General features: G+C 37.4%; 1 protein-coding gene across 1 annotated transcript in view; it reads left to right on the top strand.

Moving 5' to 3' along the window:
- Nucleotides 1–312: 312 nt before the first annotated feature.
- LOC121325646 (V-type proton ATPase subunit B, brain isoform-like) overlaps nt 313–27,074 on the top strand; it is a 54,466-nt gene continuing 27,704 nt past the window's right edge. The window contains exons 1-6 of the mRNA XM_041268481.1: nt 313–501; nt 14,291–14,346; nt 16,707–16,805; nt 18,252–18,345; nt 19,523–19,600; nt 22,245–22,384. Coding sequence (XP_041124415.1) covers nt 390–501; nt 14,291–14,346; nt 16,707–16,805; nt 18,252–18,345; nt 19,523–19,600; nt 22,245–22,384 — 579 coding nt within the window. The 5' untranslated portion in view covers nt 313–389. The remainder of the gene's footprint in view (nt 502–14,290; nt 14,347–16,706; nt 16,806–18,251; nt 18,346–19,522; nt 19,601–22,244; nt 22,385–27,074) is intronic.

Genomic DNA, 27,074 nt, shown 5'->3' with positions numbered 1-27,074 from the left:
GCTTTAGATATTTAATATATAAACACAACACACACACACATCACATATAATATCATATATCTATATATATATATATAATATATATATATATATATATATATATATATATATATATATATATATATAATTAAAGTAAGATTACATACTTTGAAATTATTGTGTTTTGATTACATTTTGGTACGCTTTCATTTCCCAACGAAATCTACAAGCAGAACAACACAAACATAGACTTCTCTCCACTACAGCATTGTGCACGCTCCCACTGTCGTGCAAAACCGCGGGGACGAGCATGCCTTGGTTTCCTGTTGCTCTCTTCCGGTTGTTTTTGTCATATGACTGGTTAAAGCTCCCTGTCTCAAAGGTACTGCACTTAATTTAACAATTTAATAATGGCGACAATGTTGGACAGAAGACCCATGGACAGCCTGAATGGGCCTGATGCTGCGGCTAGACAACACGCACAGGCAGTCAGCAGGAACTACATTTCGCAGCCAAGACTGAGTATGTATTAACTGTAGTATTTTGCCTTTCTAAAGTAACAGCTTTGAGCTCAACGTTAAGTTAAGCAGATCGTTTGAATAATTTATTTCCCAGGGCTCTGGTGTCAAGTTTCACTTGCCACTACCAGCACAATTTATAAAGTCATAAACTTTTATGTGCATATGTTTGTTTCAGATTTTCAGCCTGGAGCACTAGCTCAGTTGTAATTTTAGCTTTATAACTACTGTTAAATCTTACAAGGAAAGTCACCTCGTCACTCGTCGTGTTACCACATATATATATATATATATATATATATATATATATATATATACACAGTATGAACACCACAGTATTTAATTGTGTTCGTTGCATTTAATTGTATGATAGTGTAACGCGTTGCCTACTCAACAGTGAATGAAAAGGATATGGCCATTTTGTCATGGGGCTTGTCATTTGCACGTACAGTTGTTTCAAAGTCATGTGACATGCCGGCGTCCTAAATGGGAACTTGATATTATGACAAAGCTCTGTTTCTGCCAGCAAGTTATGTTGGAAACAATTTGCTTGCTAAAGTTCCCCATTTAGCTTTCTAACCCCTGATTGCAAGATGTTAAAAACAGATGGGAAATGACTGGTCCACATCATGTGACTAGGTCATGTGATGTGTACACAGCCAAGAAAGGCCACAAGCTGTTTGGTTAATTTCCTATAAGGATTAGCCAAAAACACAAGATATTCTGCAGTATGTAGCACATACGTGTGCAAAATAACACATTCTATTTTTTTTTTTTTTCCTGATGTGTGTTGTGGCCTAGATTAAATCAAATGTATAGTGGCACCTTAGCCGTTACAAAGGATAGCAATGGCTGCACCATACATTTCAATGTAATCCAGGCCATTGATAGATGGCTGGTAGTAGGTGCCTAAATTCAGGTTCTTCCTTATACTTATTTACTGACATTTTATGATGAACAAGAACAGTGATTGTGTGCATGAGATTTCTGCCCTCTGCTTCCCTGTGAAAGAATTAAGCGTAGTCTAATGACTAGCATTCTAATCTCACAGACTTGCTATAATAGAGCGGCGCCTTCCTTTCTGCCTTATGGGACCCTACACCATGTGGACACTGTTACTACAAGACCCTGTTATGTAACATTTTCCAGGAGTTTATGTTATTGAAAAAGGAAAAATCAGTGGAAATAATTCATTGCCCAGTTTTCAGGGTAAATATTGGGTCATACTGAGTGAGGGATGAAAAGCAACCCAGAATTCTAACAGATGTTCGATGAAGTTAACCAATATCAGTGCTACAGTACAGCCTTGTATTGCACTACAGTTAATTAGTGACGTGTATTTATCTGCTGAAGATGAAGTCAGGAATTTTCTTGGTATAAACCTGTATTTTGTGAGCCAAATTTCTGTAGAAAATCTTGCACCTAGCTTTTGTAAAACCCAGGACTTTGTCAAAATGTATTAAATGAAAAAGCAAGGAGACATGATTATTTCACTGATCACTATTCTACAGCCAGAATGCTTGCTTGCTTTCTCAAGCTAGCAATGTAGCATTTGAGCTGACCTATGATTTGTTACCCACAATTTGGCAAAGGTTTCAAAACAAGTATAGTCGTAAATGGAGTGCGTGATTTCTGGGATTGGGTGATTGAGATATACCCAGACAGATTTGTGATTGGAACAGAAATAAGGATGTGCTACTTTTGAAACTGTTGATGGCTTTCAGTATATATTGCATCACATTACATTTCCCAGCAATTTAAATAAACTATATTTGTATATTTATTACAGGTGGATAATATCAATGGCTAATGTAATAACCAGAGCTGTTAATAGTTTAAAGATAAACTTTTAAAAGTTAATATGAAATGTTTCAAGTTTTACCCACACATTTAACCATGGTCAAATATTCTTAGTTTGTACATTGTACTCAGGACTGCAGAGGAGGCACATTTATTTCAGTATTCAATATTTCTTCTTGGTCTTTTCCAGAATGAAATGCGTTCCACATGTAGTATTACACATAGATGCATGCTTCAGTATAACAAAGGGAGGGCTTCTCATGATGGCATTTCTTATTGGTAACAAACATTCCCAGTGTGTTAAAGTTTCACAACATTTAAAAAGGTTCTGAATAAATGCACTGCTTTAAATATTGGGAAACACAAACTAAATATAGAATGACTGTATCTCTGTCATTTTCCAGTGGTTTTGTCTTCCATATTTTATATTCATTTTGACTGGTGAAGTTCTGCCACCACACTGTAGGCTTACTTCCTGTGCAGTACAGGAACGACCCCACCTGAAGCCCAGGTGCGCAGGAAGTGAATTTTGTGACAGGAGTGAAGGTGAAAAGAAAGTCTGAAAACAAATGATATACAACATAATGACAAGTCTGAAAATGTTACTTTTGTAGTCCATGGAATTCTGCTCCTGTCAGGCTTGTCAGGTCCAATTGATTTTTCATGCAGTGTTTCTTTTACACACGCTGTTTAAATGCCATTTAATTCACAATAAAATAGGTTTAAAATGCACTGCTATATAGACATGACACTCAGTACTGCATCACACCCCTTGTTCACTGTATTTATCACTTATACCTCTTCTGAATCATACATACTGATAATTTATCTCTTGATCACTCAATTTATGACCAAACTCCTCAATAATGCGTTCCAAGTCATTATTTTATTACTAAAACTCTCAGAGCTTTGCAAATGCGATTTTCTTTGAGTGCTGGATTTGGAAACAGCCATCTTGGTTGTTTATGTCTGCGGTGAAGTGACGTATGCATTTTGCTAAAATCCGCCTCCTTTTTTTCCCCCACACCTGCTCTTTGCCATTGAAAGCTTTTCTCTGCTTTTTTCAGAGAAAAACAACTAGTGACCTGTGAATAATGCTATTTTGATGATGTCGGACCTGGTCCGACATAGGACCACAAAGAGTTAATGTTATAATTTTTACCTTGGCGATGCATACAGGTGGGGGTGGGAGATAAGGACAGGAGACCGCTTGTCCAATGTTATTTGTTTATTTAGGAGATGCCTTTGTCCAAGGCGACTTAGAGCCAAGTCACTTACAACAACATGACTTGCTCAGGGTCACACAATGAGTCAGTGATTGAGCTGTGATTTGAACTGGTTACAAGCCCTCTTCTCTATCCACTGGACCATGCAGCCTTTTCCATCTGAACGCATCAACTTTGCACATAAACCCTTTTCTAGATTAGATATTATGTGTTGTGAAGCACAGAAAGGTATAGTAAAGCATATTAAAAACATGGTAAACACATAGTATAAAGCATGGGAAACATATTGTATAAAGCATGGCAAACCATCGTAAACACATTGTATAAAGCAAGACAAACTGTGGTAAACACATAGTATAAAGCAAGGCAAACCATGGTAAACACACAGTATAAAGTATGGCAAACCATGGTAAAGTATAAATCTACAGTCCCACCCCGAGTCTTACAGGGGCCTGTCTAACCTCTTATCGACCCCACCCATTTCTTCACAAATTTCAGGCATGTCACAGGTCTCTGGATTAAGCCTCTGCTCAGACATATCAAAAGGGCTTATGTCCGGTTCTTCAGTGTGTGAAAGTAGCACATACTAGGCAATTTGGTAACTTAAGTGTCTACAGTAAATGTGTAATGGCCCTTGATAAGTGGTATGAGATTGGTTGTGAAGGAATTACAGAACAAAAGTTTTGCACTCCAGTTGAAAATAAGGGTAGATAAAGCTGTCTGATGTTTCCAGTTACAGTATCTGTTATGTTTCCACAAAGAACAAAGAAAACACCTTTTTAAAGCTTTTATTTTATCGAGACCTTCAAAACGTTCAATCAGAATTCAATGTGCACTGTAGAAGGCACTAACGTTTGTCTACTTGACTTGCTGCAGTTTCTTAGAAATGTATACAAGGACGTTATTTTACACACGGTAAGGAGGAGGCCAGTAACGGGAGCATTTATGTACACATTTAGGTATAGAACCACATTCAGTATCCAATTATGATAAAACTTGGTTAGGGCATTATTGAGCACATTCAGAATCTGTTAACATAAAGGAGGTTGTCTTTCAGTTAGGTGTGTCACACTGACATTTCTTATCTGGAGAACTAGATAACTTTGTTTACTGTGTAAACTTAGCTAGCCATGTCTCAAAACCAACATGTTTTAACCAAAAGATGATCAAGTATGTAGTTGACCACTTTTACAGTATGTTATATTAAAACCATTTTGGTTCCAAGATGGCACTCCATATTTTCCTCCAATTACTCCTGAGGGATTATTTGATACAGCAATGAAGGCCGATATATTTAATGATGGATAAAATTGTGATCAGTGACACAATTGCATTATAATACCAAACTGGTAGAAATATAGATGTCTTATTACTTCAACATGAATCACTTTTTTTTTTTTTTATCCCAACTGTGGGGATATAGCAGCGGTGCACATACAGTAGGTCACAGTTTATATTTTTCCATAGCTGGAAAACTGCACATCCAATTGTGATGAAACTTGATATTAACATCCGTTATTGTCACGATACAGTAAATTAATCATGAAACGTAAAAAACATGCAATTGTCTAATTTGCTTGTGCAAGTGTTTCGAGTAACACTGGTCAAGCACTTTTGGTCAAATAAGCTTCACGGCCTGTTTTGCTTGTGTTTACTGTTTATTCTTTAAAATACATTTAAAACAAAATTACAAATCAGAGTTCCAGACACATGTTTTTGCATTTGGGGCCAGTGGCTCCAGGCCAAAAAAAAAAAAATTGTTTGCCAACTTCAATTGCTGGATGCAAGTTAGTTGCTACCATATTCAACTGCTTAAAATACAACAACTTGTTAAGACAACTAAAGTGATACTAAAACAGTAACTTAATGGATGTTTACACAACACTTGAACACATTTGGTCACCGTCACAACTGTTGCATGAAACTGGGGTTACTGTATTCTGCTGGAGTTAATACGGCACCTATCAAGCATTTGTATTTAATTAAATTATTATTATTGGTGTATTTATTACCATCCTTGTCACACTTAAGTTTATTAAAACATGAGATATCCGTTTTTCCCCCCATAACAGACCGACGTCATAGCGTATTCATACATATTTATATGTATGAATACAGAGGCAGCTTTTCTGTTACAGGCGCCAGTGCTCCTAACCCCGAAAAAATTATTTACGCATTTTGCAACCATTTTAGTCCAGTCTAGAGCCCTGTAAATTTGATCTTTGCACATTTTACACACAGCTTGACTCTTATCAAGAACCAGCCGGCCAGAGCAGGTCGAATTTTGCCGTCGCCCTGATGAGATTATCAACATTAATAACCCGCCTCCTCTCGGCTTCTGTTTTGCTCCTCTGCCAGCGGACTTGACAAAAACACCCTGAACACAGTGAATGGTAGGTGAGGCTGCTAGAGTACATACTAATAAAGGATATTCTTTAATTATCCGTGTAGACACAAATTATTGCATGCTCATGTTTGCTACCAGACAAAATTTAAAAAGAACAAAAAAAATAAAAAGAAAAACAGTATCGATAATCGTATCGTCAAGAAAAATAGCACGGTTTGCCGTGTGAATCGATAAATCGGCACTGCTAATTTAGAGGTGCCTGTGCATCCGTCCATCTGAGTGTCACATATTTTCATATGAATCTTGAGTTGTTCCACATGCTGTAAATCAGTCTAATACATGTATAGTTTACCATGACACGAATTACACATTTGCTTACCTAATGACATCTAGATCTTAAATACCACTTATCCAATTTTCATTAAACATCATTGCTGTTTCTTATTCTATACAATTAAATACATACTGTTGATATATGTAGCGATCATCAACTTTGTCGCACTGATTTTGAATTTAAAGCATGGCGGGGGTTGTCTGTTGCTGGATGCTTCCTTCTTAATGTGAGTGGTGATTCAGGCTGGATCTTTAAGTGCGGTAAAACATACAACAGATTTTATTCATCAAAATACTTCTGAAATGTAAGTTTAGATATGCATGTAGGAAATTGCTTATTTAATTGGCAGGGCATGTTACTGTGAATAGCAGAACCTGGAAATATATGGAAGGCTAAATGTCACCATGTTTGATTTCTTAAGAACTGAAAACCTGTTTAATACATTTGTCACAAGTCATTGAGTGTACAACAAACAAGGTTAGCCCAGTTTGTTTTTAATATTTATTTTCAACATTTATTCAGACACTTCTGTGTACGGTACTCAAATGTTGTATTCTAGTTGGTAGATTCTCTTAATGATAATTAATAGTTATTCTTAAACTTTAAGCATCAAACATATTGAACAGTATCTAGTGTAACATACCTGTTTCAGTACATTTCTCTAACTGAGCATTGGCTGAAGCAGAGTACAACACATACTGTACTAATCTTGATGAACAAGTACTTCTCTTATTGTTAGGAGAACATGATCTCATTTGATTTACCTTTACTGCTTTGGGATGCAGGGGACTTGATAACTTATCTCCCACTGAGTCATAATGGGCTTATGCTACGACAGCGCGCAATTCCAGTCCGGCAGGAGCAGTTGGGCAATGTGGTTCTCTGTTCCCCTTGGACCCCGAGCTGTTTTTCTGTGTGCTACTGCCCAATTAGTAAAATAAATTGCAGATTTCAGATAGCAGTTTGACAATGGTTTCTCAGGTACTAATCTTTTATCTTCTATGTTTTGTATGTACACCTGCTGTGTAAAAGCGTACAAATCACTAAGGTGATTAAAATCAGTCGCGGAATTGCATTGCCATCACAAAGGTGTGAAGGGACACAGCAAACATGGGGAGCCACACATTTCAAACAATTAACAGGCCGGTTCTGAGAAGGGTGTGCTAGGTAAGAAAAAGGGTTAACATTCGTACAGGTGCATTTCAATTGGAAAAATGGGATAATGATAATGTTTTTCAGTAATTGTGAGTGCTGCGCTTATTCTTTAAATATAATATATAAAATATGCAATGCAAATATTTTTAAATGGCATGTTTACACCGATAACCATGAATAAGTTGAAATAAAAGAGCATAGATAGTGTCTCGCTTTGTTTCAGTTTGGCAAATTTGTCAACACTACTTTGTTTTAAAGATCGCTCATCTCCAGTACAATTATTCAGAGAAAGTGGATTCATAACTAAATCTACAATGGTGTTTCCCTTGTCTGGTGAAATTTAAAAAATATATAGAGAGAAAATTAAATTATAAATACTGAAATGTGTTATTTTTCTCTAAGTCGGCGAAATTCAGTGCTTATCGGCATATTAACACCCCGCCTCTGCTCACGAATGATTGGACAGCTGTCAGATCTTTTACTTTACTCACCTTCAATTTTCATGCAGAATACTGTGAACAGCCTCTGCTTGCTTTTGTTTGGACAGCTGCATAAAACTTAGCAGATATTCGACTCTCCTATTGGTTAAACGTACTGTCAGTATCTGCAACTCAAACGGACACAATGTATATTCCATCCAGCTAACTAATGATTGGGCTACCACAGAGGGAATGCATATATTGAGTTGGTTGAAGAACGTAGAAGAACAGCATAAACGAGAAGCACTGCCAACAGACTGCTGTAACGTTTTTGTTGGAAAACATGTTTAAAGCTCTATTTATTTTCTTATGCTCTGACCCGACAGAAATGTTTTTCATGACCCATAATGTAAGAATGTGGCATGATGGCCTGGCTTCCACCACTTTGAGGACCACTGGTCTAAATGGTATTGCCATGTTCATCTAGGCCTCGTCACTGTGTCAATTGTTCATTATTGCCAATGTCGTACAATTAAAATAACTCCAATATGCCTCACCCTTACTAAGTAGACATGTCTTATCAATGGTTATATGTACGTTATAGATTTTGATGATGTAAAAAATCAGAGGGCTAGATTCGCAGTTATTTTTTGTCATTGGTGTAGTTTATTTATCAAATGAAAAGAAAAGAGAAATGAAAATGATTTTTTTTTTTTTTTTTAAAGTAAAATAAAATAATTTAGTAAAGAGTATTTAGTTTTTCCAAGTTGTGTAAATTCGGTAAATAGCTATTAAAAGTGGTGACTGTACATTTAAAGTATCCTGTTTTTAAGAACTGTCTTGGTCAATCCCTTTACACCGCCCATACCCAAACCAATGTCAATAACTACAGATCATTTATCGGTGACTTTTTGTTGGGAGAATTTAAGTTTACTGACAAACACATTGATTTGGGAGGGAAGAAAAAATTTAATGTGTTAGACTATGTCAATCAATGCTTCTGGTTAAAATGTTATTATGCATAATCATCCTTGGCTGTAGTTGTTTCCCATTTTAAATAAATGTTTTCTAACCAGTTCTTGGGGAAATGCATAGAGAGGCCTCACTGCATTTGCAAGCCACCAATCTCATTTGCAATTAGATGAAAACATTTTACTTTGTGGGCCCAGGAATACAAACTTTTAGGCATTCAATTAAAGTACAACCTCGGAGTTACGAACCGCTTGGGAATGGAGGTTGTTCGCAAGTCTGAAATGTCTGTAACTCTGAAAATTAGTTTTCAGTGTTTTTTAATAAATATCTACACCCTTAATCTGAATAATAACACAGATAAAGCACAGTAATGCAATAAGCATATTGTTATGGTTCTAAAGTCTTTAAAACAGAACTATACATGGGAGGCAGGGAGGGGGGCTAAATTCAAGTTACAGTACTATTGAAATCAATAACTAGCAGAGACAGATTTATACATCCAGGAAAACCTGGGTTAACTTTGCTGGTTTTTAAACAAAATGCATTTGTGTAGCTTTCTCAGTCATTCAGCCTCCTTTGGCTTGAAAAAGAACCTGTGTTTTGTAAAAAAAAAAATTAATGTTTAATGTTAATTTTAATTTAAAATATTCCCAGTAAAATGGACCATCCTTGCTTTGAAATCGGCCTCTCCTTTCTGAATACATGTGTTGGTACAGTAATTTTGCCGCATTCATGACCAGCACACCACTTATGAAGACGCGCCTATATGGTTGCATTGCACACACGATTGAGTGATTGCATACTTCCGGTTGAAAGTGGGGGTTCGGTAGACCTGTCAGTTCGTAGGTTTGGTGTTTGTAACTCTGGGGTTCTACTTAGGTGGTGGTGGCTCTACCGTGTGATAGTTGACCGCGACAGGAGTTAAGCGACCCGACCCGAAGACGAGGGCACGAACGAAAGTCAAGGTCAACTATCACACGGTAGAGCCATCATCAAGAGGGCACTATCGCTATTAGAAAACTATTTTTACCATGTTTTCTTTAAAAAAAAAAAAAAAAAAGAGTAAAGATGTTATAAGAAAATAGTCCAGAACATATTTATTTAATAAATTGATTTAATTTTTTTATTAACTTGTTTGTGTTTTAACCCCTATTTATAATCTGGACATTGCCTAGGGAATGGACAGAGCAATTACTGAGCAGTCTGTGTACAATGTAGTCTGAATGTGTTATTTAATGCAATCTCATTAAATAACACTCTAAAATGCCTCTAAACTCACCATGTTTCTACCTTCAGCCGCCTTTCTCTTCTAAATTTATATATGAATGGACCAATATTACTGAACTGTCTTCGACCCACTTTGTTGTTGAAAGATGCTGTGTCTGTGCTCCAGTCGAGCTGACAGTCGGTGATTGGCTTGCAGCAGTTGCAGGTACAAGATTGGTTGCTTTCGTCAATGCAAAGTATTGATTGTCTAGTTTTAGTGGATAATACAATTCATTTGGACCAATTGAGCCTTTATTTAGTATTGGCTTTCCAATAGATGTGAACTACAATTAAATACAGCAAGTTATTTTCATGTTTTATGTAAATCGTTTTTGATATACTGTATGAAATTCCAAAATGCTTGAGCGTTTTTTTTCTGTCAAAATTGTATAGTGGTAACTCGACAATACTTAAGTAACACTTAAGTAACTTTTTTCTTTCCACAACTAAATCCCTATGGTCACGGGCATATTATTCTGGGATTTTTGTGTGTAGACATTTTTATACACTTCACCACAGTTCTATTTTAAATCCTCTGTATCTTCACTGTAATACAGCTTTAAATCCTGCTAACAAGCCTCCATTCCTGATTGTAATCTCGTTTTAAGTCTCACAAGAACAGTCTGCAATAGAAATGTAGGAATGTGCTGTCACTCAGTAGTTGGGGCGGGTATAAAGTATTCAGAACAAATCAATTATAGATACAAGTCAGGAAGACGGGACATTGCCCAGCAGCACTGGGAAATATACTTCTTTTTGTAGTAGGTTTTATTTTTTTAATGGGAAAAGGGTACAGTGAACGTGAATTGATTAACCATTTCTACAGTTTTTCCGGGGCAGGGGGGTTTATTGTTTAAAACCAAAAATCAGAAAACGTTCTGGTTTCTGAATGAAAAAGACCAATAGCTTTGAGATATTGACTTCTTATATGGTGCTCTGCTGTAGTCTATGAAAAATGAACACTTTTTTTAGCAGCTCTTTTACACAGCTGCTGCCACCACCTTGTCAGCTTCATATCTCCGAGACCATTTGAGGTCATGTGAGGTAATTTTTCAGATTTGTAGGGTTATAGAAACACTACATGCTAAATGTATTGATGACCTTGTCATTGACCAGCCATATTAAGTCCATGTGACTTTTTGGGTGGATACACACTCACTTGTTGCCTTGTTTTTGCTTGTAAAGCACAGCCTATTGCAATAGTACACCAGTCTAAAATGGTAATAAATAAATAAAAACATGAACATATAGAACGAAGTTGGAGAACACGTTTCATAACAAGGAGAAACACCCTGTGTTTAAATGTGTGCATGCATGAACAATAATAATAATTGTTTAATAATAATAATTCTTTATAACTAGATGTGAGCATTGCAATTAGTATTCCATATGTGTCCCTTTCTAAGAAGCCTCCATCTATATTGTGTGCAGTGAATGTGTGAATACTTCACTGTTAATACAGCTTTGTAAGATGTATTCAGTGTTAGAATGATGATGTTCCCCTTTTCAGCCCAGAAATTAAAATGTGTTGGAATGCTCGGTGCTTCTTTTCACACTCCCCTGAATGGGTTCTTTAGTATTTCACACCAAGGTTTCCTTCAGGGTGCTAGGTCAGGCTACCAAAACAGCTTCTAGTAGGGGATTAGGACCAATTAACATCTTTGTGCACAAAAGACACTGGCAGCTGAACAGGTGGCCAGATGACCCGCACTAGAGCTGCCTGCCTAACTGGGGATTCTGTACTTGAGCTCAAGTGGTCAGTGAGGGTGGAGAACGTTTTTCATGAAAATTGAAAATGTTGCTACTTGATGTAGTGTGAGGTATGGCTGTTTATGTAGAGCAAGTCTTACAAAAGTGTCCTGAGGCACCTTAAGGTTTAAAAAAAGAACCTTGGATGAGCTACACAACGGTGGTATTGAATAAGATCCAAACAAAAAATGTACCGGCATTTCATAATTATTTTCTTTATTCCAAATCAAAAAGGAATTTCTTTTTGTATACGTTTATTCTGTGTACACCGTTTATTAATGAAATAATTTGTATTTACCACTAAGGTGGTGGTTTGTTTTTGTTTTTTTAAATCCAATTTCAGCCAAAATAATTTTAAAAATAAAATAAATGTAGTTACTAACCTGGCAGTTCTTCAGGGATGTGTTGTTCAGTACCTCTTCCACTAGAAGTGCCTGTTAAACTAGTAACATGTATTTTTAGTACTTGGGTAGTTTTATTAGTTTTCAAGATGTGTTTTGCTAAACAGTCAAGTATTTTTTGTGTTTCTACAAGTATAATTGGTATTATTTTTGAGCTGTAAGCATTGTGATTATGTTCTGTTTAATAGCATAATAAAATACCACCTGCTTCTCTCTGTTAAAATAAAACCAGATTAAACTATGTTCAAAAAGATCATTTTAACATTACAACTTTAAAACACACATTGTGCATACATGGTTATCATACTAAGTATTATAGGTTTTTGTATTTCTAAGGCATCGAAGTTACTATACCACAGTTTCAGCATTTTAGGATTCATTCAGAATCACGCTGTACAGTACAGTATGTGCAGTTCTCCCTCAGAGCAGAGTGGGTTTACAAATTAACAGCTGCAATGAGTGGGCAGTGTGTTGGTCGTTCAACTCAGTTCCGTGTTAATTGCTGCCAGACTCATTAACCTACATTTCACAAACTCCTGCGGATGAAAATATACACACAAGTTTTCTGTCCCAAAAAAAAAAGTGCAATAGCCAACAGAGTTTTTATTGATTCATAAAATTTCCAGCAGAGACAGTATTTTGAGGGGTTTGTGTTAAAATGTGCTTTTTTCCTTCTCTTTCTTCCTTAACATATTTTTTGTAAGCTGAGAGAAAATGAGTGCATCATTTCTTACAATGATAAAACTATAAGAAGCTCAGAGCACTGAAGCGTTTTAATACAGTGATCAATGTACAAATGAATTATAAATGACTAGACCTTTTCTCAAAAAGGACTGTAAACTGTTTCTTATATTGTGCTTCTATAAGTTTAGGGTACTATTTGTTCATTTGACCGTTAATACCGTACTTATATCACATTACATATTTTTTTTGGAATATGGTCACAAATTGTTTCATCCACAGAACATAAAAAAACTTTAGACTATATAGATTAGAATATCATTTAACATGATCCAATTTCGATTTGCGCAGAAGGATGAAACTAAAATCCTGTTGGTCTTCTCTGCTGGCCTGAAACTAAACTTAAACATTTTTTTTTGTTTTGCTTTTCTGTTGTTGCTCTGAACCCAGTAGATGTTGAAGAATGGCGAGTTCTATAGAGTGTAAAGGCTACACTGTTATATTTGGTCAGTTTTTTTTTTTCTTTTTCACACTTGAGCGGGTAGTCCTTCTGTCCTGGCCTGTACGCTTATTAGGGTATGAAATGCAGGTGTGTGTGGGAAACAGCAATTGTGCATTGACAGGCTATTTTGTTGGCCACTGCCTAATTAGTGGCATTGTGGATGCACCCTGCTAGGCTTTAGTGCTTTGCTGTAGAGCCAGTCTGTTCTAATTTCCTTGCAGCTTTGATATCCGCCAAGAGATTGACGGTTCGCACAAAAAGCAAGAGCACCATGGAGGCCTTGGTGAAACAATGGGCTCTCTTACTTCTAGATACCACAGATGTAGGACCAGAAACAATTGGCAGGCATGGTGAAATTGTCTCCAATATCAGAATCTTTAATGTTTTCCCATAGTAAGTAAAAGGTTTAGGACCCAGCCCACAACCCACACCCCTCCTTTCTTAAAAAAAAAAAAAAAAAAAAAAAAAAAAGTCATTAAGATTCGCAAAATTCTATAATAAATCTCACTCCCTTTTAGAGTAATAATGTGTGTGTTTTTCTTGTTTTGTTTTTTTGAGCCAGCTCCGATTCTTTGTTAAAATCCTTTTAATGTGATCATTTAATTTTTGCTTCTGACCAGCAGCTGATCAAATGCGGCCGTTGTGGAGATATTCAAGCTAAGAAAAATCACAGCAAATAAAATGGATGACAATCAAACTTGATGCTTTCCAATTGTCTCTGGGTAGCAGTATGTCTGCCCCCCTCAATCACAGCAGTAGCGCACTGGTCAGAAACGGCTCATAAACAGAAAGTGACAAAGCCTGTTTCATAGGTTTGCAATGAAGAACTCCAGATTCTAGTTTATTAGTGTATTTTGTGAGCCCTGAAGAATATATTGTGAAAAGGAAAAAATATAATTGTTAAATGGTTGTTTTTTTTTTTTTTTTTAAATGTTTTTCAGCCTACTCTACAGTGTCTGGTGTAAATGGACCCCTTGTTATCTTGGACCATGTGAAGGTACATTTGACTTATTTCTCTTACATTCCTACTGTATGAGTCGGATTATTGATCACCACTTGTATGTAATGTTGTTTCTGTAATTTCTGTCCAAGTGATCGTGCTATATTAAAATGACTTGACACTCACACTAGCCCTGCACCGAATCCTAGGGTTCAGAACTACCTTCAATAAAGTGTATTATTTTAAATACTCAGCTGGGAGTTTGTTAAATAAATTGTTCTTCCCTTTACAGCTGCATGAACAACTGCTATTAGTAAACCCACAGACTCATGTAGGGTTCTCCCCAGGCCGTTTTAGCCCAAAGGGCCGCCCAGCAAAGTGACTGTCGCCGCCCGGCTGAAAAAACCTGATCCGCCCGTCTTGCAGATGCCACTGTGCCTTTAACAATAAGGATTGATTGTGCATCTAGCAGACTAGATCAGCTGCGCGTTGCTGGCTGAAAAAAAAAAAAAAAAAATCTTAGAACCACATGACAGCTGTGTTGACACAACATTTAACCAATCGGAGAGTTGAAGAGGTGTGTTTTCAGTGTTAAGCACTTCGAGAGGCTAAAACGTTAAAAATGACTGCTAAAAAATGACCAATTATTTTCAAAGCAAAAACGGTGACAATAAATGCAGGGGGTCAAAATAAGCCAGCGATCGGCACAATCCACGACCTAATGCTATATTTGCGTCTGTTACTTTATTAAAATAAATATATATATATATATATATATATATATATATATATATATATATATATATATATATATATATATATATAAAATATTAAGATTATTTTAGTTCATAAAAGTAATTCATGTAAAAAACACACACAAATAACATGAAGTTCCACTACATATCATGTAAATAATAAAAAAAAAAAAAAAAAAAAAAAAAAAAAAAAAAAAAAAAAAAAAAAAAAAAAACATAATATATATATATATATATATATGCACCAAAAAAAAAAAAGCTATGTACCCAAATGCTTGAGAGATATTGTTGGTTCATTTATAGTGGCTGTACGCCTTTTAAGAAGAAAGGCGTGATGGGATATTGGCTGTTGTCAGCTGACATCTTAAATGCAGAGATGCTGGATTATTACACTGCAGTTTCATGCACGTGTGTGAGTACTGTTGTGTTAAAAAAAATGGTTAAAATGAACAGGTGCATTCAAAAAATGTTGAATATCGAAAAACAAAAATAGACGTGCATTAACAAAATGCCCTGAAAATGTTACACAGAAAACCATTTAAGTGAAGCAGTAAGCTCAAAAATTAAGATAAAAAGGAAGTGAAAAGGTTGCAGTTTTTTTTTTTTTTTTTTTTTGTGAACTCCAATAACCCTACGTTATCTTTCCCCAGTCAAATCGTAGAGTGCGTAAATAAGCATGGTAATTTACCATAATAAAAAACAGTCATGAAAAAGAAAATGTAGAACATAAAAAGCGCAACCAGATACAGTCAACGAAAGACAACACATTCAAATTCTTTGTCGTATTATATATTTAAGGTAAGGCAAGTTTATTTTTATGTTAAGTGCTCCCGGCTATAATGTTCTGCCACCTGACTGTACAGATTTCCTGGGGAGAGCCCTGGGGTATGACTCATTTGTGCTGTGATACCTGAAATCCATTTGGTAAAATTTTATCAGGGCCCTGGTTATTTAATCTCCTGCACCTGGTCATTTCAATTATATACATGACTTGGTAAAGTGTGATTTTCAAGACTTGAAATATTGCTTTATTTAAATGTTTAAATACATATTTCTATAAAAAAAAAAAAAAAATTAAATAGCATACATGCAATCTTAAACATATTCTGAAATAAATAACTTCAGCATTCATACATATATAAATCTAAACTCAAAGCGCACAACCATACCTTCAGTGATGACACCCTTATCTTTGAAACAGGAAAATCTGTCTCAGTTATATCCGATTACCGCCCAGTACGTTTTATAATTATTGACTAAGGTTTTCGGTTCAATCCAAAAATTTAATACTAGAAGGTTTCATTTCTTGAAGATACTTGTAGACAGTCTCTGTTTCTAGTGTCTAGCCGATTAGATGTTTTCACCCTCTGAATCTAAGCAATGGATCTTGCCAAGCTACAGATGGCAAGGGCTCAATCTGGAAACTACCTGGACTCATCTAGTGCCTGACCACTAGCGGTCAGTGAAGGCAATCTATCCCCAGACATATTTCCTCTCTAACCCTGCGGGAGCGCAAAGCCCAATGTAGCGCCCCTCTGTGGGTCCCAAGCCAATATCAGCACTTGGCTCACAGAGGATTCAAATCCTGATTGCATGATTCACCCTGCAGTTCAAGCCACAATGCTGTTTTTTGTGTTCACTCGTTTTTACTGTGTCTTTTAGTTCCCCAAGTATGCAGAGATTGTTCACCTCACCCTACCTGATGGCACCAAGAGGAGCGGACAAGTGCTGGAAGTCAGTGGCTCCAAAGCCGTAGTCCAGGTAATGGCAACAGAAGAGCTCAATTCTAGTTTAGGAGCATCTAGTGCCTGACCAAGTGGTCTGAAGGCAAGTATGTAGCGCCCCTCTGTGGGTCCCAAGCCAATATCAGCACTTGGCTACAGAGGATATATTGCATGATATATATATATATATAGTATGCAGAGATTGTTCACCTCACCCTACCTGATGGCACCAAGAGGAGCGGACAAGTGCTGGAAGTCAGTGGCTCCAAAGCCGTAGTCCAGGTAAGCCTATATAAACAGAAGAGCAACCTATATCGTCTCATATAATATATTATATTATATATATAAATATATATATATATATATATATATATATATTTATATATATCTATAACTACATTGCATCTTTTTAAACTTTATTCTGCAAATAAATAACTTCAGATTCTACATATAGGTAAATCTAAACCAAAGCGAACAACACAAAACTTAACCTCAGTTGATTACACCCTTATCTTTTTGAAACAGGGGAACCTGTCTCGTTATAGATTACCGCCCCAGTACGTTTTTAGAATTATTGACTAAGGTTGTTCGGTTCAATCCAAAAATTAATACTTAGAAGGTTCATTTCTTTGAAGGGTATGTTGCTATGACTGAGACATCCGGCTCTGTCTTCTAGTGGTCTATGATCCGAATAGAATGTTTTCACCCCTAGAATCTAGCAATGGATCTTGCCAAGCTACGAGGCAAGGGATCATCTGGAAACTACCTGGACTCATTAGTGCTGACCAATTTACGCGGTCAGGAAAGGCAAGCTATCCCAGGACATATTTTCATCGCTAAACCCTGCGGGAGCGCACACAGACACAATTGTAGAGCCACCCTCTGTGGGGTCCAGAAATATCAGCACCTGGCTCCAGAGGGATTTCAAATCATGATTGTCATGACCTTCACCCTGCACAGTTCAAGCACAATGCTGGTTTTTTTTGTTTGTCACCGGTTTTTTACCCTGTCTTCTTAGTTCCCCAAGATGCAGAGGGATTGTTCACATCAACCTACTTCCCTGATGACCAAGAGGGAGCCGCGGACAAGTGCTGGAACGTCAGTGCTCCAAAAGCCCGTAGTCCAGGGGGGCGTAAGCCTAGTATAATATATAAAACAGAAGCGGCATTGGGAGAATATATATATATATATATATTAATTTTTTTTTTTTTTTTTATATCTATATATATAGCGAAACCAGTCTGTTTTTAAACCTGTTCTGTTAAAAACATAAAACATGCATTTAAAAAAAAAAAAAAAAAAAATACTTTCTGCAAATAAAGTTTTCTTGACATTTCACTTAATTTCAACTAACCATGTCTCCATTTTAAACCTGTTCTTTAAAAACCTTTTCATTGTTGATTACACAATGTTACAACCTTTATTTTTGCTGAAAAGTTTACAAAATAATGGTCTATTATGAGCGACTCTTCTTTTTCCCAAGGTGTTTGAGGGGACATCAGGTATTGATGCTAAGAAAACAGCCTGTGAGTTTACGGGTGACATCCTTCGCTCACCTGTGTCAGAGGACATGCTTGGTAAGTTGACCATTCAACAGGAGGATGCTTGTTTAAACAAATCTTTGTATAGCGGACCATGAAATCAGGATTTGAGTTTATAGAATCAGGGTTCTTTTCACAGTGTGTTGCCTGCAGCTTTAGTCTTATGCTGTGTGAATAAAGCCCAATTGAAGATGGTAGTTTCCCCTTAGCAATGTCATGCTTTTAATTGTTGTTGATATGTGTGAAATGCAATAGTTTTCCTACCTTTTTACCTATAAATGTAGCGATTTTTGAGCCCCAGTGTTAGTCTTAACATAATTCAGCTATATTATCGAATACCATATATGTCCATTTGTGCATTTTTCCACCCATAATGTGAGCAACATCTTTAAACAATCTTCAATATTGTGTTTGTTAGCAGTGAGATGTAATACACATTAAAACATGATGTAGTTTAAAGAGGGCGCTCACATATATTTGTGTATAAGTATTTAATTGTATATGGAAAATAATATTGAAATAAATGTTCCTAGCCTGTATACTTACTATGCAAGCACTAAGCCCAACCTATATGTGACCTGCATATTTTTGACAATGGTTTAACATTTAGGCAAAATAAAAAATGCTTAATACTTTAACACTAACTAGTAACACCTCTGTTTTACATTAGTAAAAACTACAAAGCCTTACTGTTTACATTTGCAGTGCTGCCCTTGTAAGATAATTAATACTGTGTTGTAGTTAATAAACGCAAACATCTACATCTCAGAACAGCTAAACAAACCAACAAGGAAAATAAGCAGATACAAATTATTTATTTTGCTTTACATTGAGGCGGAAGAAGAAAAAAAAATCTTCAAATTCCAGAAAACGGTGCAGTTATGAAAAAAAAAAAAAAACCTATATACAAATGTAATATGAATATGATTCATAATCCACACAACTTTCTGGTGGCCAAATGGTACGTCCCAGAGTGTCTCTGTCCTGGACATGCATATCATCTTCCACATACCCTCCAGACAAGGTTGCACGAATTACGAATCACCTTTTCATCAAGTTGTTATAACAAATAAAGTACAACCTACTGTACATATCAAAATGTCAGTTGCTTCTGATTAATGTCTAGAATGTAGATATCCATACCACTGACCAGTTTTCTAACTAGTTGACCTTCTTTCTGAAGAGCTTGATATTAGAGTCCTGTTTTTTCCAGGTCGAGTATTCAATGGCTCTGGTAAACCTATTGACAGAGGACCCACTGTGCTGGCTGAAGACTTTCTGGATATCATGGGTATGAAAACACTCAGCAGTGTACTAAATATATTGTATCTTTATTTGTAGGTTAAATTCACCCATTAACTAGAATTTAGAAAATGGATTGGAGATTTCCTTTAACCTGATTGTTCAATGTGAGGCCCCTAATCTCTGGTAAAGGATACATGTTATCTTTTAAGATATCTATCTGCTGGAAAATATGTAAATACAAAGTTTATTTATTGATGAAGGAAAATCCCATCCATGCCCTGTGAATGTTGTGTCTTAATGTAGACTAAAGTCTGCTTCCTCGCTGTCCTACAATTTTAATTCTATTTAAATAAAGTATTGCACTAACGAATAGTGTTTGTTGTCAGTGTCTACAGTAACTGCAATATCAACTAGTCTCCGGTTAGAATGATAAACTGTAGAAATCAAACAACTTGATGCAGACTGATTACTTTCAGCAACTTTATTTGAACATGTCATAATAACAACAGGCACTGTGCTCTCATCTCTAACAAATCCAGGAGGCTTTGAATCAACTTTTATGAACGGACTGAGCAAGTTTTTGAACAAATAGCAAGATCAGTATTAACTATTAACACATCTAGGCTACTAGATATTGGTTATTTATTTATTTATTTATTTATTTTTAAATTTAGTAGTCTCCAGTTATTATTATTTTTTTGATATTTTTCTCCCAATTTAGAATATCGACCACTTCTTTTCACTGCAGACTCACCATGCAGCCACCTCAGAGCTACAGCGTCGGAGGACAACGTAGCTCTGGGCAGCTTGCAGGCAAGCCCGCAGACTACAGGGGTTGCTGGGGCGCGGTGAGCCGAGGACACACTGGCCGACCTAAGCATAACATAATACAGCCTTGATTTAATTCCATTGCGTGCTCCCAGGAAGAGTACTTTTTTTTTTTTTTTTTTTTAAAAGATGATGTACAATTTGACGTGATGCTTTTAGAAGGTGATAATTATATTACGTATTGTGTTCAAAGTACTTTTGAGGGATGAGTTCCTGAATTCCAAATATTGAGCTTTCAGATATAAATAGGTATATTTATAATGTCAAACTTCAATGATATACAGCTTGGTGACTATTTAAAACCAATTAAATGTGTTCTTCATGATGTAGTCAAACCTGTATGAATGTTGTCTCTTTAGTTATATCGCGCTGTCATGTTATCTGGAGGCTGTTTGTCTCTGTCCATCTCTCTTTCTGTATATCATTTTCAAGGTTTTCATATATACTGGGCATCAAAAGAAACTTATCACTATTATGACACATTTATTTTCAGAAATAAAGAAGGTATATAAATGATGGATATTGACAAAATGTTTTTGGTTTCTTTTTAATCACTCAATCATTCATCCTTGACCATGACATGCTTCAGTGACTATGACTGAAGCATATGCACTTAATCATCTAATTAGTGAGACAGTTGATCGGAGTGATTTCCATTGCTGAATTTCAACTATGAATAAAAGCAATAAAGAGAGTTGCAGAAAAACATCAATATGCCACGTCTGTCAATAGAGCAGCGCCTTTAAGCAACTGACATGTTGGAGGCTAGTCTAGGGTATGGTACTGTGGCTAGCTGTTTTGGGTGCTTACAGCCAGCAATTTCAATCCTGGTGAGATGGTATAACCAGACACATTCTGTCAATGACAGGCCACGAACTGGGAGACCAAGGTCACAACACCTGCACAAGATCAACAGATCATTATACAGCGTTTTCGTGATCGTTTTCGCACTGCTAGTCAAACAGCATCTGGTACTGCAGGTTGTAACAATCCACACATCAGCAGTTCAACTGTAAGAAGGCGCAACAGGATGAGGTGGTGCCTACAACACCTTAGGTGAACTCTCCTTCAGTGGAGCCAGGTCGTCTTCAGTGATGAATCAAGATTCTGCATAGACTGCTGTGATGGACGTCGGCTAGTATGGCATAGACGTGGTGAACTATACGCTGTATCGTATAATTGTTGTGTGTGAGAGACCAACCGATGGGGAGGTCCAAGTGTGATGGTCTGGGCAGGAGTGTCTAGTCGCTACAGAACTCCACTGGTAGTGATTGATGGCAATGTGTCTGCACAGTCCTAAGACCTCACTTGGTGCCCTTCTTGCAAGCCATCCTAAACATTTGTGGGATGAACTTGGGCGAAGTGTAGCTTTTAGGGCTCGGAGACCACTGAACAGGCAAATGCTTATCCAGGCACTACAAGAAGAATGAGCCTGGATTCCACAAGACAACATCCGAAACCTGGTGCAAAGCACTTCAGACAGTAAAATGTCAATTGTTTGTCAGCGCAAAAAGTCACAGCACCTGCTCTGAAACAGTTTGTCATTTCTCGATCACATCTAGTGCATTTTATACAAATATGAGTGATACGGTTCTTTTGATGGTCAGTATATCTAGAGAAGCATTTGTCCAATTGTCACTCGACCTGCTAAAGACTTTTTTTAGTTACAGAATAGAGAACCACTTGTCCCAAGTTATTGAGTGTGTCTTAATCTTTAGGTATATAAAGTCTGTCTGTCACACTTTTTACTATTCATGTTCTAAGATCTTTCTTTCCTAGGGTTTGTTCATGTAGATGTTTAGCATATTTACTAGAGGATTTTAGTAGCGAATGCTTGAATTGTTTTTTTAAAACCCTGTTAGGTCAGCCTATCAACCCTCAATGCCGTATCTACCCAGAGGAGATGATTCAGACTGGTATCTCTGCTATCGACGGCATGAACAGTATCGCCAGAGGCCAGAAGATACCCATCTTCTCCGCTGCAGGTCTCCCACACAACGAGGTGAGAAGGTTGCATGGAAAGCCATGTCTGTTAGATATAAACTTGATGCATACCTGTATACATATTCAGCAGGGATTTCACCTGACAAAAACTCAGCTTGGTATCTATAAATGCATGTTGAATTACCTGAGCGACTGGTTGAGCTGTCCCCAGTCACAGGAAGGGGCAGTGGCTCATACGGCAATAGTGACGGAGAATCTGTCCATGCTGGGTCTCGCCCTCAATGATGCCAAAAGCCATTTAATTCCAGTGCAAGGTATGTTTTACCTGGGACTCCGGCAGGCCTCCTTTACAATATGAGCATATCTGTCAGATGACAAAGTGGCTGCCATTCAAAATTGCCTATCCCTGTTTTAACAGGGGGCGGTAGTACTTTTAGTGTTGTGTCAGAAGTTGCTGGGTCTGATGGTCATGGCTTCATCACCCCTCCAGCTGGGGTTACTCTATATGCGCCCGCTTCAGGCATGGCTCAGTACCTTCCGGCTACATCACAAAGGCTACATACCATCGGCTGACCATGTCTCACATATGCTGGGAAGCCCTGCGCTTGAACACATCCTGCTCAGGTTGGGGTGCAGTCTATGCCGGCAGAGGATTCTAAGAGTCCTGGTCAGGCCATTGGACCTCCCTGTCAAATGCGCTCGAGTTGGGAGCGGTTCGTCACTCTTGTATGCATTCCCATCAATACCTCTGTGCTTGTCTTTCCTGGAGAAAGTATGGAGGGAAGAGGTGATAGTTCTCCTGGTGGCTCCTAGATGTCCCAGGAGAATCTGATTTTTTTTTTCAAACCTTTACCAGCTGCTGCAAGGCCAGCCCTGGGAGATTCCGCTGTGCCTGGATCTCCTCAGTCAGGCGAGAGACACCCTCTGGCACTGAGAACCAAGCAGACTCCAACTGTGGGTCTGGCCCCTGAATGGGACAGTCTTTCTGCCTTGGGGCTCTAAGACAAAGTCGTCAATACACTGCAGAATGCTAGGGCCTCCTCCGCAATGTCGTTGTATGCCTGTAAGTGGAAGTATTTTCAAAAGTGGTGTGTGAACAGAGGTCATGACCCCATTTATTGCCTTACAGCAATCATTTTACAGTTTTTGCAAAATTGCTTGAGGCAAGCAGGTCTCCCTCTACACTGAACATATACCTAGCAGCAATATCTGCATGCCATATCCCCATTGACTCGGTATCCCCAGGTGCTCATCTTTTGGTGACCCGCTTTGTAAAGGGTGCTGGGCAGTTACGTCCTCCTTGAAAAGACCTCCCTGAATGGAATCTAGATGTGGTATTGGAGGTGAGCTCTCACCTGTTGAGCCTATACATTCCATAGAGTTGAAATATTGCTCAATGAACACAGCTTTTTTGTTAGCCATCACCTCGGCAAAGTGGGTTAGTAAACCATAGGCTCTGTCAGTGCACAGTGCTTGTATTTCTATTTGGGATGATGGAAACACGAACAAACTCTGCTTTCCTCCCTAAGGTGGTTATGGTTTTCCACTTAAACCAGTCAGTGGAACTAGAGGCTTTCCATCCCCCTCCCTTTTCTTCGGAGGATGATCAGAGATTAAATTCCCTCTGCCGGTTCTGGCATTGAGAGGTTATGTTGACAGGACGAGAGCGCTGCATCAGTCTGACCAGCTCTTCGTCTGTTATGGTGAAAGGACCCTGGGTTTTGACTGCATATACTAATGCTGGCCTACCCCCACCTGGGCGGGTGGCCATGCTCTCTACCAGAGGAGTGGCTACGTTTTATAGGCCATTTTTAAAAGGAGCCTCATTGACTAATATTTTACTGTGGCTAGCTGGGATACTCTGCATGCATTCACCACGTTCTACTGGCTTAATGTGGTAGATCCCTCTGCCTTCATTAGGCATAAGGGTCATTGAGGTTGCACGCTCACACCACAGCTCACTCTCCCTCGCGACGGCTTTGATATACTTTCCCAAAAGTATGGTTGTTTGTCGTCTTCGAATTGAAAGGGAACGTTAAGTTACAAATGTAACCCTGGTTCCCTGAAAGAGAAGATTACCAACAAACCTTGCGAGGTCGCATCATTCATGTTCGCGGATTTGATGCCAAAGAGAACATGATCTCTGCAGAATGACTACTTATTCCCTTGGTGGGTGGGACTGAGGACATCACTCCATGGAGGGGCCAATCTGCAGCTTTGTTACAAAATGCAGTGAATACCTGACCTGTGGCAGGCATATCCCAAAAGGTAGATCATTTATTAGTTTTGCTCAAATTCTTACACTAAAAAAAACTGAGCAAGTAGCTGTGACATGGTTCAAGTAGCAGCTCCCTGCGTTATGAAACAAGTAAGAGATATACCATAATAGTGAATGAAACACAATCTTGAACTACATTGATTTTCTGTTCATTTATTTTTGTGTAATACATTCTCACAATCTTGCATAGTTCTGCTTTTTAACTAGTAAAATGTGTGCTTTCATGAAAGGGGTAAGAATGTGTGTTTAAAAACAGCACACCTTTATTTTCCTGAATAGTGTCCAACAATGCACCATAACAAAACTGAATCCTTTGTAACTGTAAAGCAGCATCCGGATATAGAGCTGAATTGGGATTTTTTTAGAAAACGTTGACAAAGTTTGCCGTCCAGATGTCTGTCATCTGGAAACAATGTGCAGTAATGTAGCCTGCCTGTTCTGTAATTTTCTGCACTTGCATTACTTGTTTGCACTTACTTTTTATGACAAAAATTATTGGTGTAGTATGTGTCTTAGTAAAGATTATTAATCTCATACATGCGTGTTTGTTTTGTTTACTCTGCTGGTGATTGGGGAACATTTTGATTATCAAGTTATTTCTCTCTCTCTCTCTCAAAAAAAGAAAACTTCCAAGTTTTAATTAAAAAAATTAAAAAATAAATTTGTCACCATAGGATGTCGACTTTTTTATTATAGCAAATCATTACTTGTATATTGGGGAAACTGACAAATATGATGACTAGTTATGTATTTACACAAAAGTCTGCATCTTTAATAACATTTTACAAGCTGCAGTATTAAGGCTGTTGCATTAATTTAAAAAACTAAAGTGAACAGCGTCAACTTAAAATCCATTTTGAGCAGATTGGAGCTTTTATGCCTCTCTTCCAATACATGCTACTGCCATTCAGGCTGACTTCATTAGAAACTGTGAAAGCTAAGGTCATTGCCTGCCGTTTAAATGCATCTTCTGTACTTGACAACATCACACCTGGTGGCTAATGGGTTTCTAAATGCCAGATTTTTCTTCTTTTTCTTGGTCGTCTTTTTTGTTTGTTTTCCGGATGCATTTTGCTTCATTCATTTGAAATCTGATGAATTCCTCCAGGTTTAACGTTCCCTCTGAAAAACCTGTTCTATCAGGTTTTACTCTGAAAAACAGAACAGTTTTTTGTTCAGAAATTTGAATCTGCAGTTCTTTTAGGAACAACTGCTCTAAAACAGCAGCAAATAGAGCTCCTGTTATTTGTTCCTATTTTTGTGATTTTTCTTTGTACTGGGCGCCATTTGGAAGGGGCCGACAGGGACGGATGCCATCCCCAAGCTCGCTGGGGGGGCCCCAAATGGCAGTTCCTGTGAGAAGTTAAAAGGCTTAAAGGAAAGTGTTCATGCTGCGGGCCATCGAAAGTGCAAGGACTAGCCTGACAATGCAACGTTGTTGAATGAAGCATTCTCTTTTTTTCTTGCCAAAAGCTGCAATGCTGCTATGTTTTAAAATTGTTATGCCTACAAAAAAAGGCCATAGCAACAGCCTCCCCCAAATTATCACGATAATTTGCATTTGTTGAAATTCAAAATTATTGATAGCAGCTGTTCTGTTACAAAAAGCAAAAGAGCAAGATACAGTTTACTAATAATTATGTTTATGATGTGTTTTGCGAATTTGTCAGTAAAGGTGCTTAGCTTATAAGATCAGTCATGTCAAAGCAACTAAGCTGATTTCAAATAGCAAAAATAGCCAGTGCCATTTCAACTAATTAAGAAGTTACTGAGTCAAAGAGGGGAACAAAAAGCTAAACTCACACCACCAGTAGTTTTTTATTCTTTTTTTGAGCTGTTACAACTCTGAAAGGATACTTGCTATTTTACTGATGTAAAGAGTAAGCATATAGTTTTCTGTGTAAAGGAAATGACTGTAAAAAATTGTATTTTATTGTTAGTCACTCCTGCAGCAAGCATACAACTCAGTGTTTTGATTTATCTCAGTCATTCCCTTTTCAAGGGCTCAACAATTGCATACTTACAGCATTTATATAAATTAAGTGCAGAATGTATCTATTTGAATGAGCACGATTTTATTTTGACACATTACCGCTTTTAAAGCTAAAGAGTATTTCATGACATTTCTAGTCATGCTCTGCTTGAATGTTCGTTTGTTTTTTTTCTTTTTCATTCACAAAACGGATTTACATTTGGAAAATTTTATTTAATACTGTGTTGAATTGTTAATGCTTGGTTAGCAAAAATGTAGACACAGCTGTTATTCTGATTAGAGGTGACAAAATGGACTTGAAGGAAAAAACATTGTAGTCAGTGTTTTAAGTGCAACAGCGCGTGTGTGCATTGTGGTGATCTGGTCTGTACTGTGTGCATATTGACCGGGCTAATGATCTATACCGTGTGTGTATTAGGGTAGCGGAGTAGGAGGAGTCCTGGAGCATTAACAATACTAACTGTTCCAAAAGTTGCA

Source organism: Polyodon spathula, chromosome 13 (genome assembly GCF_017654505.1).
Source record: "Polyodon spathula isolate WHYD16114869_AA chromosome 13, ASM1765450v1, whole genome shotgun sequence".
Classification (NCBI taxonomy): domain Eukaryota; kingdom Metazoa; phylum Chordata; class Actinopteri; order Acipenseriformes; family Polyodontidae; genus Polyodon; species Polyodon spathula.
Note: the sequence above shows the minus strand (reverse complement) of the source record. Positions and strands in the feature narration are given on the sequence as shown.